Source organism: Oncorhynchus gorbuscha, linkage group LG12, assembly GCF_021184085.1.
Source record: "Oncorhynchus gorbuscha isolate QuinsamMale2020 ecotype Even-year linkage group LG12, OgorEven_v1.0, whole genome shotgun sequence".
Taxonomy (NCBI): Eukaryota; Metazoa; Chordata; class Actinopteri; order Salmoniformes; family Salmonidae; genus Oncorhynchus; species Oncorhynchus gorbuscha.
In genome coordinates, this window is record NC_060184.1 from 37214350 (window position 1) to 37230170 (window position 15821).

At 43.5% G+C, this 15821-nt stretch overlaps 1 protein-coding gene across 1 annotated transcript; it reads right to left on the reverse strand.

The window, feature by feature from the left end:
• Window positions 1-1274: 1274 nt before the first annotated feature.
• LOC123991682 (mitochondrial basic amino acids transporter-like) lies at window positions 1275-14342 on the reverse strand. Its single transcript, XM_046293331.1, has 6 exons — window positions 14315-14342; window positions 10898-10941; window positions 10162-10245; window positions 9253-9460; window positions 2766-2776; window positions 1275-2466 (listed from the first exon to the last, which is right to left on the reverse strand). The coding sequence occupies exons 1-6, from the start codon at window positions 14340-14342 to the stop codon at window positions 1924-1926; spliced, it is 918 nt and encodes a 305-aa protein (XP_046149287.1). The 3' UTR covers window positions 1275-1923.
• Between the last annotated feature and the right edge of the window lie 1479 nt (window positions 14343-15821).

The window sequence follows — 15821 nt, forward strand, 5'->3', positions numbered from 1 at the left end:
GACTAGTCATTCAACTGAGACTGCTCTCCTCTGTATCACGGAGGCGCTCCGCACTGCTAAAGCTAACTCTCTCTCCTCTGCTCTCATCCTTCTAGATCTATCGGCTGCCTTCGATACTGTGAACCATCAGATCCTCCTCTCCACCCTCTCCGAGTTGGGCATCTCCGGCGTGGCCCACGCTTGGATTGCGTCCTACCTGACAGGTCGCTCCTACCAGGTGGCATGGCGAGAATCTGTCTCCTCACCACGCGCTCTCACCACTGGTGTCCCCCAGGGCTCAGTTCTAGGCCCTCTCCTATTCTCGCTATACACCAAGTCACTTGGCTCTGTCATAACCTCACATGGTCTCTCCTATCATTGCTATGCAGACGACACACAATTAATCTCCTCCTTTCCCCCTTCTGATGACCAGGTGGCGAATCGCATCTCTGCATGTCTGGCAGACATATCAGTGTGGATGACGGATCACCACCTCAAGCTGAACCTCGGCAAAACGGAGCTGCTCTTCCTCCCGGGGAAGGACTGCCCGTTCCATGATCTCGCCATCACGGTTGACAACTCCATTGTGTCCTCCTCCCAAAGCGCTAAGAACCTTGGCGTGATCCTGGACAACACCCTGTCGTTCTCAACCAACATCAAGGCGGTGGCCCGTTCCTGTAGGTTCATGCTCTACAACATCCGCAGAGTACGACCCTGCCTCACACAGGAAGCGGCGCAGGTCCTAATCCAGGCACTTGTCATCTCCCGTCTGGATTACTGCAACTCGCTGTTGGCTGGGCTCCCTGCCTGTGCCATTAAACCCCTTCAACTCATCCAGAACGCCGCAGCCCGTCTGGTGTTCAACCTTCCCTAGTTCTCTCACATCACCACGCTCCTCCGTTCTCTCCACTGGCTTCCAGTTGAAGCTCGCATCCGCTACAAGACCATGGTGCTTGCCTACGGAGCTGTGAGGGGAACGGCACCTCAGTACCTCCAGGCTCTGATCAGGCCCTACACCCAAACAAGGGCACTGCGTTCATCCACCTCTGGCCTGCTCGCCTCCCTACCACTGAGGAAGTACAGCTCCCGCTCAGCCCAGTCAAAACTGTTCGCTGCTCTGGCCCCCCAATGGTGGAACAAACTCCCTCACGACGCCAGGACAGCGGAGTCAATCACCACCTTCCGGAGACACCTGAAACCCCACCTCTTTAAGGAATACCTAGGATAGGATAAGTAATCCCTCACCCCCCCCTTTAAGATTTAGATGCACTATTGTAAAGTGACTGTTCCACTGGATGTCATAAGGTGAATGTACCAATTTGTAAGTCGCTCTGGATAAGAGCATTTGACTAAGGTGTATGTAAACTTCCGACTTCAACTGTACCTCAATTACCTAGTACCCCTGCACATCGTTTGTGCCATGTTATTTTGAATCATTATTCTTATTTACAGTGTATTTAATCCCCACGTCCCTATTTTTATTCAAAAAATATATCTTATCTTTAGCTCTGCATTGTTGGGAAAAGGATCCGTAAGTAAGCATGTCACCTGTTGTCTACAAAGTATGTGACACATAAAATTTTATTGGATTTACACTCTTAGTTAGTGGACTTGTGATTGTACCAGTTAGTACCAGCGACCTAACCATAACTATTTTGGTTTTTGGAAGAAATATTAGAGTCATATCAAGCTTTGGGTTCAGAATCTGTCTCACTACATCCAATTTTCTTTCTTTATCTCATCTTCCAACGATATCAGTGCTTTGAGTAAATTATATTTACAAGTCAAGTGGAGACACTGCATATCTATAGATAGACTCCTGATTCAGCTGTATGTATATGTGCTTCCATACTCAGATTCAAAGTGTATTTGGCCCTATGGGTTTCCCTCCTTCACCCCACAGTAGAGCAGCTCAGGTGGGTTTAACACTTCTCCAGACTCAGGTCACAGGCTGGAGGCTTGGGCCTGCTGCTGCAGCTGTGTGTGGTGAGCTGTGACGGGGGTCGTGGGTTCACTGTCCTTTGGCCCCTCCACCCCCCGTGCGTACATCAGCACCAGAGTGACTGTGGCAAAGGTGACAGCGTTGACGGGAAACGCCCTGAGCAGGGTGGAGGTGAGACCTCGCGTGAACACTATGAGCCCCTCCCTCTTCACACTCTGCCGCACGCAGTCAGCGATGCTGCTGTACTGGTAGACTCCGCCCACCCCGTCCGCCTGGAGGCGGGACTTAATCACGTCCACAGGATAGGTGGACAGCCAGCAGGTGACACCCGACATCCCGCCGGCAAAGAGCAGCTTGGGGATCATGTAACGGTCGCCGGGCTCGCAGCCAATGGAGCGGGTTAGGATGTCGTAGGTCAGGAAGTAGACTCCAAAGCAGGGGGTCTCTCGGATCAACGTGGTGACCATGCCGCGGTTCACACCCAGCAGCCCCTCCCGCTTGTAGATATGTGCTAGACAATCCAGGGAGTTCTTGTACAGCTTCGACTTGGACTTCTTCTCCCCTGTGCCTTAGTAACACAATAGAAAAATACAGTTTTAATACCTGAAGGTTGCCAAAACAGGTCAAATACTTGTTCATGAATTCATAAGCATATACAGGTAACTGCTAAAATAAGGGGAACACCAACATAAAGTGTTTTAATAGAGCATTGGGACAGCATGTGCAAGAACTGATTCAATCCAACTGGGCATAGATTCTACAAGTTTCTGGAGCTCAATTGGAGGGATGCTAAATTCCATAATTTGGAGTTTTGTTGATGGTGGTGGAAAACATTCTCAGGCACCCCTCCAGAATCTCCCATATGTGTTCAATTGGGTTGAGATCTGGTGACTGAGATGGCCACGGCATATGGTTTACATCGTTTTCATTCTCATTAACCCATTCAGTGACCACAAGTCTAGCCGATCTTCAGCATCCAAAAGAAGAAGGAATAATTTAATCGTCCTCCCTTTTATAATCAAATGATGCCGTCTCCTATGGAAACCCCCCCCAGTGCTAACCATTCTCTACCCTCGAACAGTTTTGAAGCGAGCAACCACGATTAAAACTCCAGCCACACTCCACAGTCTCCCACGAAAAAAAAAAGAAGGGTCAAATGTAGTTCCAACATGCCAAAAAGAACACTGAACATAGACAACAAGCAAATGTCAACTTCAGGTAATATGACACTTTCAATTTCACAGGCACAGCAATTCTGATCTTTTGACCAATTAGTGACAGAAATAAAAATCACAAATTAGGCTGCCTGTGTAAATGCAGTGTTAGTTCAGTATAAAAAGTCAGGAAGCAGTGTAGCTCGCAACGCACACTGGTTCAGCTCGCCTTCACGCTCTTTTCTTTAGACTTTACAGTTTAACAAAGATCGTGCAGAAAAAGACGCAGATGATTATGATACCAAGACAGCATCTCCCTTCCTCTGCCCATCTGGTAGGGTCGGAAGACCACATTCACCCGCAGTGTGAACGTTCACCAGAGGCCTCTTCTTACAGCTCCTCCACACGTCTTCCAGAACTCCTCCTCTCAATCTTTAGCCTCCATCTGCCCAGAGTGGTACCTTAGGTGATGACCTGGTTTTACCCTAGCCATACAAATGTGCACAATGGATGACCATTTTCTCCTTCAGACTGTTTTTAGCTGTCAGAGAGTATTGGTAGTCGTCTTTTTTGCCTAGTACGTAAAACCTCGGTGTTATGGTGATACCTTGCATCTGCAAGCGTATCTGGGCCAGTAAAGCACTCTATTCAGGTGATACTGTATCTTATATCTGCATGAGTCCATCTTGGCCAGCTCCATGGGGCAGCAGATGACACACTGGATGGCCCCGGCTGAAACCCCAACCAGGAACTGGTTCATAGGGGTGTCATGGAATGCCAATATCCGCATTGCAAACACTATGGCGTTGATGAAGGTTCGGCCCATCATGGGAGAGCCGATTCCTTTGTATTGCCCAAACAGCCATCTCATTGTCCAGGTGGTAGTAATTTTGCAGAGATGACAAGCAGTCGCATCATGGTGGCACTGATATAGAGGACTATAGTGCCCAAAAGTCAGTTTTAGCATGGACAGCGCCATTGATGACTTTCACCACTGAAGTAGTCAACTTGGTGTGACTTCCTATGGGTTAAGGAAGGATCACATGAGTCCATCCAGGGAATCAAAAGGAATAAGACAATTAATTATACTTGTGAGCAAACATTCCAGAACTGCAAGTGGCAGTATATAAACCAAGGCTGGCAATATATCTGTTCAAAATCAAATCAATGCTGCAGTGCAAAGTAAAGGAGTGGGGCTACCATGTCTATCAATCATTAGTTTGTTACAAAAATATCAGTGACTCCATCTTTTGAGTTTTCTATTTTCAAGCTCATCTTTGTAACAGTAAACCTAAACCCACAAGATAAGAGACCCAAACATTGAGGACACCAAGACTAATTGAGATTGAAAAATATTCCTTCTCCTTTCTAAATTATCAGACAACTGGTACATATTGCATCTTGCCACAAAGCTAGAGTCCAAATTATTTGCAATTGCTAGTTGCTAACTTTAGCCTCGGTTAGGTCTAGGACTGAAGGAGTATTATTAGGAGAATATTAAAATGAATACAATAAAACATTATGGTTCCATAAACACATGACATGAGATAGTATATAAAAAGAGGTTGAAATGAACACTTAGCACTGGAAAGTCTGATTGGCATACTGAATTCCACTCAATATTTATTTCCCCCATTACTTCACAACCACAATTCAGGGGACTGCAGGACAGCAGCATTACAAGGGTTGTGGCTGTTTTATCCAAGCAGCAAATAACTCCTGACCAACCAGAATATTGTTACATTCAACAATTCAGTACGATGTCATAGTGGATACCGGTATGTTAGAGACAGTCATTATGATGTCATAGTGGCTCATTAAGAGAATGTCATTACGTCATTGCGGCCGTTTTAGGGAAAGGGCATATGTAGTCAGCTGCACCACAATGCATTCAAGCAAAATGTGTCTTCCGCATTTAACCCAAATGAATCAGAGGTGTGGGGAATGTCATTATGTCGTAGTGGCCAGAGAGATGCGGATAATGCCATATAATGGAATGCTCTAAAGCATGCCACTATCATAAACCAGGTTTCCATGCACATGCTGTTGAAAAACAAATTATAGTGGGACTAAGCGCAAACCAGATTGGATGGCGTATCGCTGCAGAATGCTGTGGTAGCCATGCTGGTTAAGTGCGCCTTGACTTCTAAATAAATCTGTCACCAGCAAAGCACCTCCACACCATCATACCTCCTCCTCCATGCTTCACGGTGAGAACCACACATGCGGAGAGCATCTGTTCACCTACTCTGCGTCTCACAAAAGCATGGCGGTTGGAACCAAAAATCTTTAATTTGGACTCATCAGACCTAAGGACAGATTTCCACCAGTCTAATGTCCATTGCTCGCGCTGCTTGGCCCAAGCAAGTCTTCTTATTATTGGTGTTCGTTAGTGGTTTCTTTGCAGCAAATTGACCATAAAGGGCTGATTCACACAATTTCAATGTTAAGATGTCTGTTATTTGAACTCAGTGAAGCATTTATTTGGCCTGCAATCTGAGGTGCAGCTAATGAACTCATCGTCTGCAGCAAATTTACCATAAAGGGCTGATTCACACAATTTCAATGTTAAGATGTGTCTGTTATTTGAACTCAGTGAATCATTTATTTGGCCTGCAATCTGAGGTGCAGCTAATGAACTCATCGTCTGCAGCAGAAGTATATCTGGGTCTTCCTTTCCTGTGGCGGTCCTCATGAGAGCCAGTTTAACCATAGCACTTGGTGGTTTTTGCACTGCACTTGAAGAAACTTTCAAAGTTCTATGAATTTTCCAGATTGACTGACCTTCATGTCTTAAAGTAATGGACTGTCATTTCTTTTTGCTTTTTTGAGCTGTTCTTGCCATAATATGGACTTGGTCTTTTACCAAATAGGGCTATCTTCTGTATACCACCTTTACCTTGTCACAACACAACAGATTGGCTCAAATGCATTAAAAAGGAAAGAAATTCCACAAATGTACTTTTAACAAGGCACACCTGTTAATTGAAATGGATTCCAGGTGACTACCTCATGAAGCTGGTTGAGAGAATGAAAAGAGTGTTCAAAGCTATCATCAAGGCAAAGTGTGTCTACTTTGAAGGATCTAAAATAACATTTTGATTACTACATGATTCTATGTGTTATTTCATAGCGAAGACAACTACTTTTCTACAATGTAGAAGATAGTAAAAAATAAAGAAAAACCCTTGAATGAGCTGGTGTCCAAACTTGTGACGGGTAGTGTATATAGCCTACTATATGAATACCCTCACACAAGAACTTACAAATGTTCCCATCATACATATAGGAGAGATCTGCCAAAATGTGGAAATATTACTCAGTTGCTCACAAACCAGTAAAAAAAAAAAAAAAAAAACAGGCATAAACACCCAATTACAAAACCTCTAATGGCCCGGAGTTAACAGTAACAGATATACTAAAGAACACAGGATGAGGAGAGCCAATGGGTTATCAGTCCAAGAGAACAACTAGATTAGTTAACAGCAACGATAGTAGCATTCAGGCTCAACTAATAATAATAACAACAACATTCTGATACGGAGCAAACATGCATGGAGCTAACATTACACAAACAAAAACCCTCACTCCAGTATTTGGGATATTTATAGAGTAAGTCAAATTAAGCTCACATTTACACACAAGTAAAACACCAAACTTCACATTATTCAGTAAAACACAAAACACATGACATTACTGCCAACTCTAACAGTGATTAACACTGTGTTCAAACACAAAACATCACATTCTGGGCTTTCCTTCAGCATTCAGATATCGCTCAGGTACAGTATATGTTGCGTTTCAGTTTAGACATGAGAAGTGCTTTAGTTCAACTACTACTCCACAGTACATATAAATCTCCCTACAGGCCAAAGTAGACTACTGAATAGTTACTGTGCAAAGAGGACAGAGGTATACAAGACAAAAACTGCATAATCAGTTCATACTGTGCTAGTTAGTAGGCTTGTGGTTGTACCAGTTAGATCCAGCAGTCACTTAACAATAGTGCATCTAAAACTTAGGGGGGTGGGGTGAGACCATTTAAAATATACATATATATTTCACCTTTATTTAACCAGGTAGGCTAGTTGAGAACAAGTTCTCATTTGTAACTGCGACCTGGCCAAGATAAAGAGTAGCAATCCGACACATACAACCACACAGAGTTACACATGGAATAAACAAAAAATACAGTCAATAATACAGTAGAACAAAACAAAAAGTGCAAATGAGGTAAGTTAAGGAAATAAACTAGGCCAATGGTGGCGACTTAATTACAATATAGCAGTTAAACACTGGAATGGTAGATCGGCAGAAGATGAATGTGCAGGTAGAGATACTGGGGTGCAAAGGAGCAAAATAAATAAATACCAGTATGGGGATGAGGTAGGTAGATAGGTGGGCTGTTTACAGATAGGCTAAGTACAGGTGCAGTGATCTGTAAAATGCTCTGACAGCTGGTGCTTAAAGCTAGTGAGGGAGATGTGAGTCTCCAGCTTCAGGAATTTTTGCAATTCGTTCCATAACTCTTTTGGTTTCTGGTAGATATACAAGAAGGTCAAACCGAGAAAGGGAAGCTCACGTTTGGGGTTCAACCTCTGTCTTTCATAAAATTCTATTTTGTTTCTTCATCTCATCTTTCAAATATATCAGTGCATTGACATCTCCATTTCAGTTAAAAATGCTACCGTCATTAGGCAGGAAATAAACCCGCCCAGAGTAAATTAGATTTATAGTCTCACACTGCATATCTATAGATCAGGAATCCGGAGCCTATGGGTTTCCATACTCAGAGATTCAAAGGGCGTCGGACCACTATGGGACCACTACCTCCCCCACCTCACAGTAGAGCAGCTCAGGTGGGAGTAACACCTCCAGACTCAGGTCACAGGCTGGAGGCTTGGGCCTGCTGCTCTAGCTGTGTGTAGTGAGCCAGCTCACAGTCCTTGGGGCCTTCTTCCACCCCCTGTGCATACATCAGCATGATTGTTGTGAAAGTGGCAGCATTGATGGGATACGCCCTGAGCAGGGTGGAGGCGAGTCCTTGCGTGAACACTCTGTGCCACTCCCTCCTCAGCGATGCTGCTGTACTGCTAGACTACCTGGAGGCTAGACTTGATCACGTCCACGGGATAGGTGGACAGCCAGGAGGCGATCCCAGACATCTCGCCGGTAAATGAACACAGTGACCTCCATTATTCTTAAATGGAAGATTTTTGTAACCACCAAGACACTTCCTAGAGCTGGTCGTCCGACCAAACTGATCAATCGGGGGAGGAGGGTCTTGATCAGGGAGGTAACCAAGAACCCGGTTACCAAAAGCGGTCTGGAGCAGGTTCGGACTTCAAACTCGGCCGAACGTACACTTTCTCACAGGACATCGACCCTAAGGACAGCCAAGACAACGCAGGAGTGGCTTCGGGACCAGTCTCTGAATGTCCTTGAGTGGCCCAGCCAGAACCCTGACTTGAACCCGATCGAACATCTCTGGAGAGTCCTGGGAGAAACTCCCCAAATAAAGCTTGTAGGGTAAAAGAAGAAATTTGCTTCTTTTTTAATTCTTTTTTTACAAAACCTACTTTTTACTTTGTCATTATGGGGTATTGTGCGTAGAATGATGAGGGAAAAAATACAACTTAATCAATTTTAGAATAAGGCTGTAATGAAACAAAATGTTGAAAAAGTCAAGGGGTCTGAATACTTTCTGAATGCACTGTACCTCACTCATATTTATATCAATACATATATTTCACACTTTGAGGTTGGAATAATACTGTGGCATTTTGAAAATGATAATGCCTTTTTAATGTAAAAGTCATTTGAAAAGACTGCCTGAAATGTCTGCCTGTTTTGGTGGGATGGAGTATTGGCCAATAAGAAAGAGTTCCAAACATCTCTGCCAATAACAGCTAGTTTTCAGTTCTCTCCACTCCACTCCCAGAAAGTCCTAGGTAAAATGCTTGCTTGAGAAATTGCTCTTAGCTAAGAAGCTATTTTTGTTTATTTTTTTAACCATTTGAATTTAAAACAAATCACAGTAAAGGTACTTTCATTGCTACCCCGAAATTATTTGATATTGAGATCAAAACAGCTGTATTGGACCTTTAAGCAGTTGGAGAGAATGGTAGTTGTCGCCACTCTTTCTACGTAAAAGCCCATTATTTTGGTAATCCCTACCTTGCATCTGCATGCGTGTCTTGGCCAACTCCATGGGGCAGCAGACGACACACTGTATTGCCCCAGCTGCGGCCCCAGCCAGGAACTGGTTCATAGGGGTGTCATGGCCCAGGTAACGCATGGTGTTGCCCTGCACTCCAAACACTATGGCATTGACAAAGGTTAAGCCCATCATGGGGGAGCCGATGCCTTTGTACAGCCCAAACATCTGTGTAGGGAGGAGGAAAGGGGTGGGAAGGCGAAAGGGAAGGTGAGATGGGGCAGGTAGAGAGAAAGAAAAGTAAAAGTGGGGACATTAGAAAGAGACTGTGTTCAAGGCTCTTGTGTAGCATGAAAAGGGAGCCACATAATTCTAAATAAATAAAATATGTGATTCGAACTGATGCAGACAATTACATTGATAGAACCCACAACATTGAAGCAGATAATGCATTATTTATTATTTTACACCTGTTATAAGCCATCTATAAGAGAAAACAAACCAAAGTATTTTTTCCCCAATACCCCTAAAAATACCCCTTACCAGTGCCTCTTCTATTCCACCCTATTCCAGCCCTGTGAGTATTTCAGATGGCCCATAGCAATGGCATCCCACTCAGTCACAAGACCAGACCGGTACATCTGACAGGCAGGTTCAGCCCCCAGGACACACTGCCCTCAATAACACCACAACAAATGCCAAAACATCTTTAGGCCAAGAGACCCAATGAGCCATTTCCTCTGAATAACTCAAGCAGAGCATACCTCAATGTGCTTGTGCTGATAGGAGAGTGGCCAAAGTATCAAACAAAACTGTAGCCTATAGGGTTACAATCTACCAAACAACTTGAAATGGGTGATAATCACCTGCTGAAATATAAAAATCGGAGACAGTTTCCACTAAATGATAAAGATGTACGTAGGACTTACTGACTCCTGCCGTACGATGGACTGGAAACAGTGGTAGGTCCCGCGGTAAAGAGGCTTGTCCACATTCTGGACCTGTAGTCTCACCTGCAATACAAACACAGGTTTGTGTCAAAGGTAAAATAGAACCTGGATGGCCAATCAGCATCCCTCCTAAACCAACAAACACTTTCTGACAATGCTATCAAAGTCATAGGAACAAAAGGGAGGGAATTCGGAGTATGACGCCATTACACACAAATATATGTACAAACATGTTTTTTCTGACAACTTGGTGAACCACATTCAGTCAGACATCAAAGAGTTACTAGAGGCGATGTTGATAGGGGATAGGGAAGAGTCCTATTCTTGTTGTGGTTCAACAAAACCAAGACAGTCAAAGTGAGACAGACGGGTGGATGGTTTGACCTTTGCTGTACTTACTACAGTGTACTGTTGTGAAGTAGTATCTACTAACACTGTAAGACTTTTTCTGTGAAACGAAGAAAGCCCCTGTTACAGGTAACAAGAAAATATCCCACAATTATTAAGCCTATGTAACCTAAGGATGTGTACAAAATCAGCACCATACATACAAAAAGCATCTGTTATAGTGTAGAGATCACCCCTTTACCCCAACCATACTGTATTGCTGCTTTTGTGGTTGGTCTAAGATAAGCAGCAACTCTATTGAACTGTGTGACTGCATGCTTTATTTGCATAGAAGGGGGGAAAAAGAAAAAAGAAAAACCAAACGTACCTTAACCGTGTCAAAAGGGTGTCCTACTAAGACTCCGGCAGCACCTGAAGAGAAGAATGAGAGAGCCATTATAGACAGGATCGCCTAAAGCCAACGCTACACTTTACTGAGATCAGATAGTTAAGTCAAAATTGGTCTACTGTACTGGATTTGCTACACTGGATTATTCAGACAGTTTGAGAAGTTGTATTCTGGTAGGGGGAATACATCTAAACGACAGATTATTTTATTTTTTACATGCCTTACAGAAACCAAATAAATAGCTGTGTCCGCTATTCAGATCACAAGTCCAGAGATTGGAAACATATACCTTTAATGTCACCTCACATAGAGGATGTCACATCAGACCGCCAAAATACAAGCTGCGATTCTTCTGAGAAGGAAATGTAAACCCTGTCGCCATCAACAACAACCTGCAACCATAAACAAATAGCAGACCTGGGTTCAAATAGTATGAGAAATCTGCCTTCCGAGCCAGATGGGCAGGATTAGCAGTTGAGACAATTATATTGGTCAATTAAGCCAGACAGACTAAATTAGGCACCAGTAAAGTATTTGAAAATAATTCAAATAGTATCTGAACCCAGTTCTGAGACAGTGATGCTATATGGATCTAGAAAGTGCTGACTAATATCTGGCAAGGCCACTGGGGAGAGAGCATGATTCTTCAGGAAAAGTCCTGATGACTGCTCTACAAGTTAGCCTACATAACTGGTGTTTAGGAGTACCCAATCCTACCCTTGTTCTGATGCCAGTGAGACCTCTCACTACTGACTCTGGTATTTTGGTGTAACCTTACCTAATACAAGCCCTCTCCTCCCCTGGCTCTGACTAGAGTGAAACTTCAGCACTGGGCCCTGACAGCAACTGTCCTGCTATAGGCCTTGATATAGGTCTACAGAGTTTGGCAGACTATCCTCCATATTGGCACCAACCGTTCCTAAACAATAACATTCTGAAATGAAATGTCTTGTGGACCAGCATGGCACCATGAGAAAGCCACAACCCAAACAGTTTGCAGAGCTCTGGTTATTGGCCATATCTCCATCTGTGGTCTGTCTGCCTCTCTGGACTGGCTAGAACAGCTAGGCTAATGCTAACTAAGCAGCACCTGCTGTGTCACAGTGGGAGGCCTGGGCCCGGCCAGCCAATAAGAGCCAGGCTACTTCTGTAAACCAGTTAAAAAACAGCAGTAGGCATATGTTGGTTGCAAGGGGATCACAAGTCAACACAATGACCTCAGCGAAACTACAACCATGATTTGTGTCTTTGTGAACAGGCAGGCAAGGGGCAATTATGGTAATATTTTGAAATATCTTAGGTATTAATACCACAGTAGCTACAGTGGAACAAACTACAAGCACCTGGGCAGTTTGCAAAGTTCAGCTATTTCTTTCTTTTCTTTCACTTTTTGTACCTACTTAGAATTTGCAGTGGTACAGTATTATGTAAAGATCTGTGTCTTCCTTGGACAAGGTAACAACGTAAGTTATTAATTTCCCTATCAGGGCTCTATGCTGAGTGGGTGCATGGGTTGAAAAATGTAGGCACACAAAGAAATTTAGCAACAAAATATTTTTCTAGGTGTGCTGGTGCTGCTAAATTGGAAGAAAAAAAATCCAGGTCGCACTGCGAAATATTTAAGCGCATATGCGAGTAAAATGGTCACACTGTCGAGCCCTGCCTACAGTCACCTTTGAAGGCCTACTGCAAAGAGTTTCCTGGAAATGGCGGGAGATATCAGTGGAACTGATTTACAAATGCTCAGAGACTTTGCTTGTCATCATTTTTGGAGGGTGCCATGCTGACACCAACAGTTCCAGTTGTAATTACAATTACAATGTTATTGCTATGGAACATGTGGTGCCAACATGAAGGTCAGTTTACACCCATGTACGCTTATGGCTCAGCTCTAAACAGTCTGGCCTAGTAGGCCAACACTTTCATATAATACTAAAGTTGCCCTCTGAGTCGAGTCAGGCTTTTCCTGCCAGTCCACTCACGTTGAGCATGCTGGGTCCCTCCCCTATGGGTTTACAAGTACACCAAGCCACTCCACAGCAGATTCGTGACAGTGGGAAGGAGAGTGTGATTGGTCTGTGAAGGGTTGTGTGTGGATGCCTCCCCTTTTTTACAGTAGATCAATCTTAGTTTGTCTGTTGACGGAGCAGTAACTGACACCACAGATGTATCACTCATCATAAACCCTTTCACCAGGGAAGAAATATACTTTTTGCTTTCAACAACATAAACGTGGTCTTCCTGGAGAGCAGGACCATCCACTTACTTTATGATCTGAACACCTATAGACTAATCTCATTTAAAAGAATATTACCAAGGCTACATTGAAGACCACTGGAATCAGATACCCAGATAAGGGCTAACTATGAAATACCCATAACCTCACATATGCAGCTTTTCTGACATAGCCTAAGGCGCTGCAAATATATCTACATTACAACAATTGTCATGCCTACCAACTATTCACAGACTGGTACACAGACCAACTGTAGCCTACATTATTTTTAGCTAACATTCAACATCAAATGACAGGAGTGGAATGTAATAGCTGAACAGAAATGGCAAGCAGGCTAGAGTACAGTATCTTCAGGTTTTACATTGATATTGTTAGCCATTTCAGTGATGCTGTTCAGTGATTGACTTGGGAAGGGGCTCACTGGAGCTGTGTACCTCGATTGACTTGGGAAGGGGCTCACTGGAGCTGTGTACCTAAAATGTTATACTGCTTGAGCTCCTGTTCCTCTTCTAGAATATTATTCGCTCAAAAGTATTGCGGCGCTCCTGCACCTAAATATTCCGTACCAGCACCCAAAATGAGTACTGACACCTATTTCAGTGTAAGTCACGCACTGATGATGTTACAATAAGACATAGAGTGATTGTTTTCAATGCATTGTCTGAATAGTTCCAGACAGCTATAATGATGTCACGTGTTTTCCATTACTAGATAGAATTTGGAGAACGTTCCTTGGCCAAGAACAAAAGTGTGGTTGATATCTCGGAATCGGATGGCATCACACAATGCTGGTAAACTGGGTGAGGTGAACAAGTCGAACGTTTCACAATGTCAAGGTCAACATGGTCTAAGCTACAGTATGTACGAATTCATTTCTCAAATTACACTTTCGGTTTTAGGCCAAGTATATGTGTGATTGGTAGGTGTGATGATGGCTAGATGACATAGCTACAGTAAGGCGACAGTTTGTGACGCAGTGCCTAGCGTGCGTGGGTATGGCTACAGACATCACTTGCCGACTAAACTCGATCATGGGGTTGAGTTTAATCGGCTAATTTACCCACTAACCAGACAGACACGGGGTGTGCTAGCTAGCCTTCCAACATTGGCTGCAGTGCTAGTAGTTAGCTAGAAAGCGGTGTGTTTCAAATCAGACTTACCTCCAATGCAGCCAGCAAGAAAGTCCATCACCAGTCTTCAGCACAAGTTTGCGATTCAGGGTGCAGTGATCTGTCAAGTAACTATTATTAGCTACTTTTTTGACACCGACACTGCTTGATGTAACACGTAAATTACACGACGAGCACGGGAAGCCAGCTAACTACTGAAGCTAGTCAGCTAGTTACGTCGCCTACCTATACTGTAGCTGGCTAAAGTCAATATTCTGTCTAGTCCTAGCTAGGCAAATGTGATATAAACTTGCTAGCTAATATGTATGTGTGTTAAGATATCTGTGGCCGTTAGAATTGAGTTAGCTAGCTACACGACTTCAATGAGCTGTCCTAGCTATATTATTTTACCGTCCTCTCTGCCATATACTCGGCCTGTCTGACCAAGGTTTTTGACAGATGGCATTGTCATTGAAGGTGTTACCACCTTGGACAATTTAAATACACCGATTACGTTGCACAGCGTTTCTTTGGCGGAAGCAAGCGGGGAAAACGGGGCAGGGGCATACCTGCATTTGTCCAATAGATATTCTAGTTTTTCTATGTTTGCTTCCGTTTGGTTATTCAATGGTAAACGGTTTCCGTAATGAATATACCCGTACTTCGGGTTAACATCGTATCCAATCACATTACAGTCCCGAAGCCGCAAACTCTCTTTTTCGATTTTGCGAACGACTCTTGGAGAAACGTATTTCTTGACTGCTGTCAGGGTGATAAAGTGGCCAGACAACTCGCACTACATTTCCCGCTTCTCAGGCGTTTGCTACATACTTCTCATTGCGGAAAATAAACTAACGTCGGTGGGTTCCAGGCAAGGTGATAAGCATTCATTTGCGAACTGCAGCCCCCCCAAACATATTAATTATCGAGTTTGTTGAGCAGAGGCTGTATATGTTTTGGTTCTACAAAGCTGTGTCCATAACATTTAATAATTAATTAATTGCAGTCATTCTTGCACCATGCGATCAATTATCAGTTCAAACATGTATTTTTCTTCTCTATGCTCATGGTAAATTTTTCTGCGCATATATGACATTCAGTTGCATCACCAACAGGCCAAAAAAAATACTAAAATGAACGAGTTACTCAGAAAACGAATCATGACTCTCGAGTCAGTGAAAGAGTCGTTCACAAAGAACGAATAGTTCGCGAACATCGCTTGAAATACTCCCACTTTCAAGGTGCGGTGTTCTGTGTCAATACCCACGTTTCCATCCACAGTTTTTATGTGAGTATTGTCATACCGTATATATATATATATAAAAAAATACATGACATCTGTGATGGAAACAGGAAGTTTATGTCAAATTTAATAAATACCGACAGATAATTTGTTCGTTCGACATGGTGGGATCTTGTGTCGGTAAAATGAATTATGCGACAAATGCACAAATATTGATATAATAACCATCATAGCGAAGTCAACGTGGAGTCACGCGATGATATGGTGCGTGTCCTCCCACTACCACTCGGAAACCATGCAGTTTATTAGGCTACA

Coding starts and splice junctions, on each gene's coding strand:
- LOC123991682 (XM_046293331.1), bottom strand. CDS start 14,342: ATGGACTTTCTTGCTGGCTGCATTGGAG. Junction 10,246..10,897: donor ACCCTTTTGACACGGTTAAG/GTACGTTTGGTT, acceptor TTTGTATTGCAG/GTGAGACTACAGGTCCAGAA. Junction 9,461..10,161: donor CCATCGTACGGCAGGAGTCA/GTAAGTCCTACG, acceptor CTCCCTACACAG/ATGTTTGGGCTGTACAAAGG.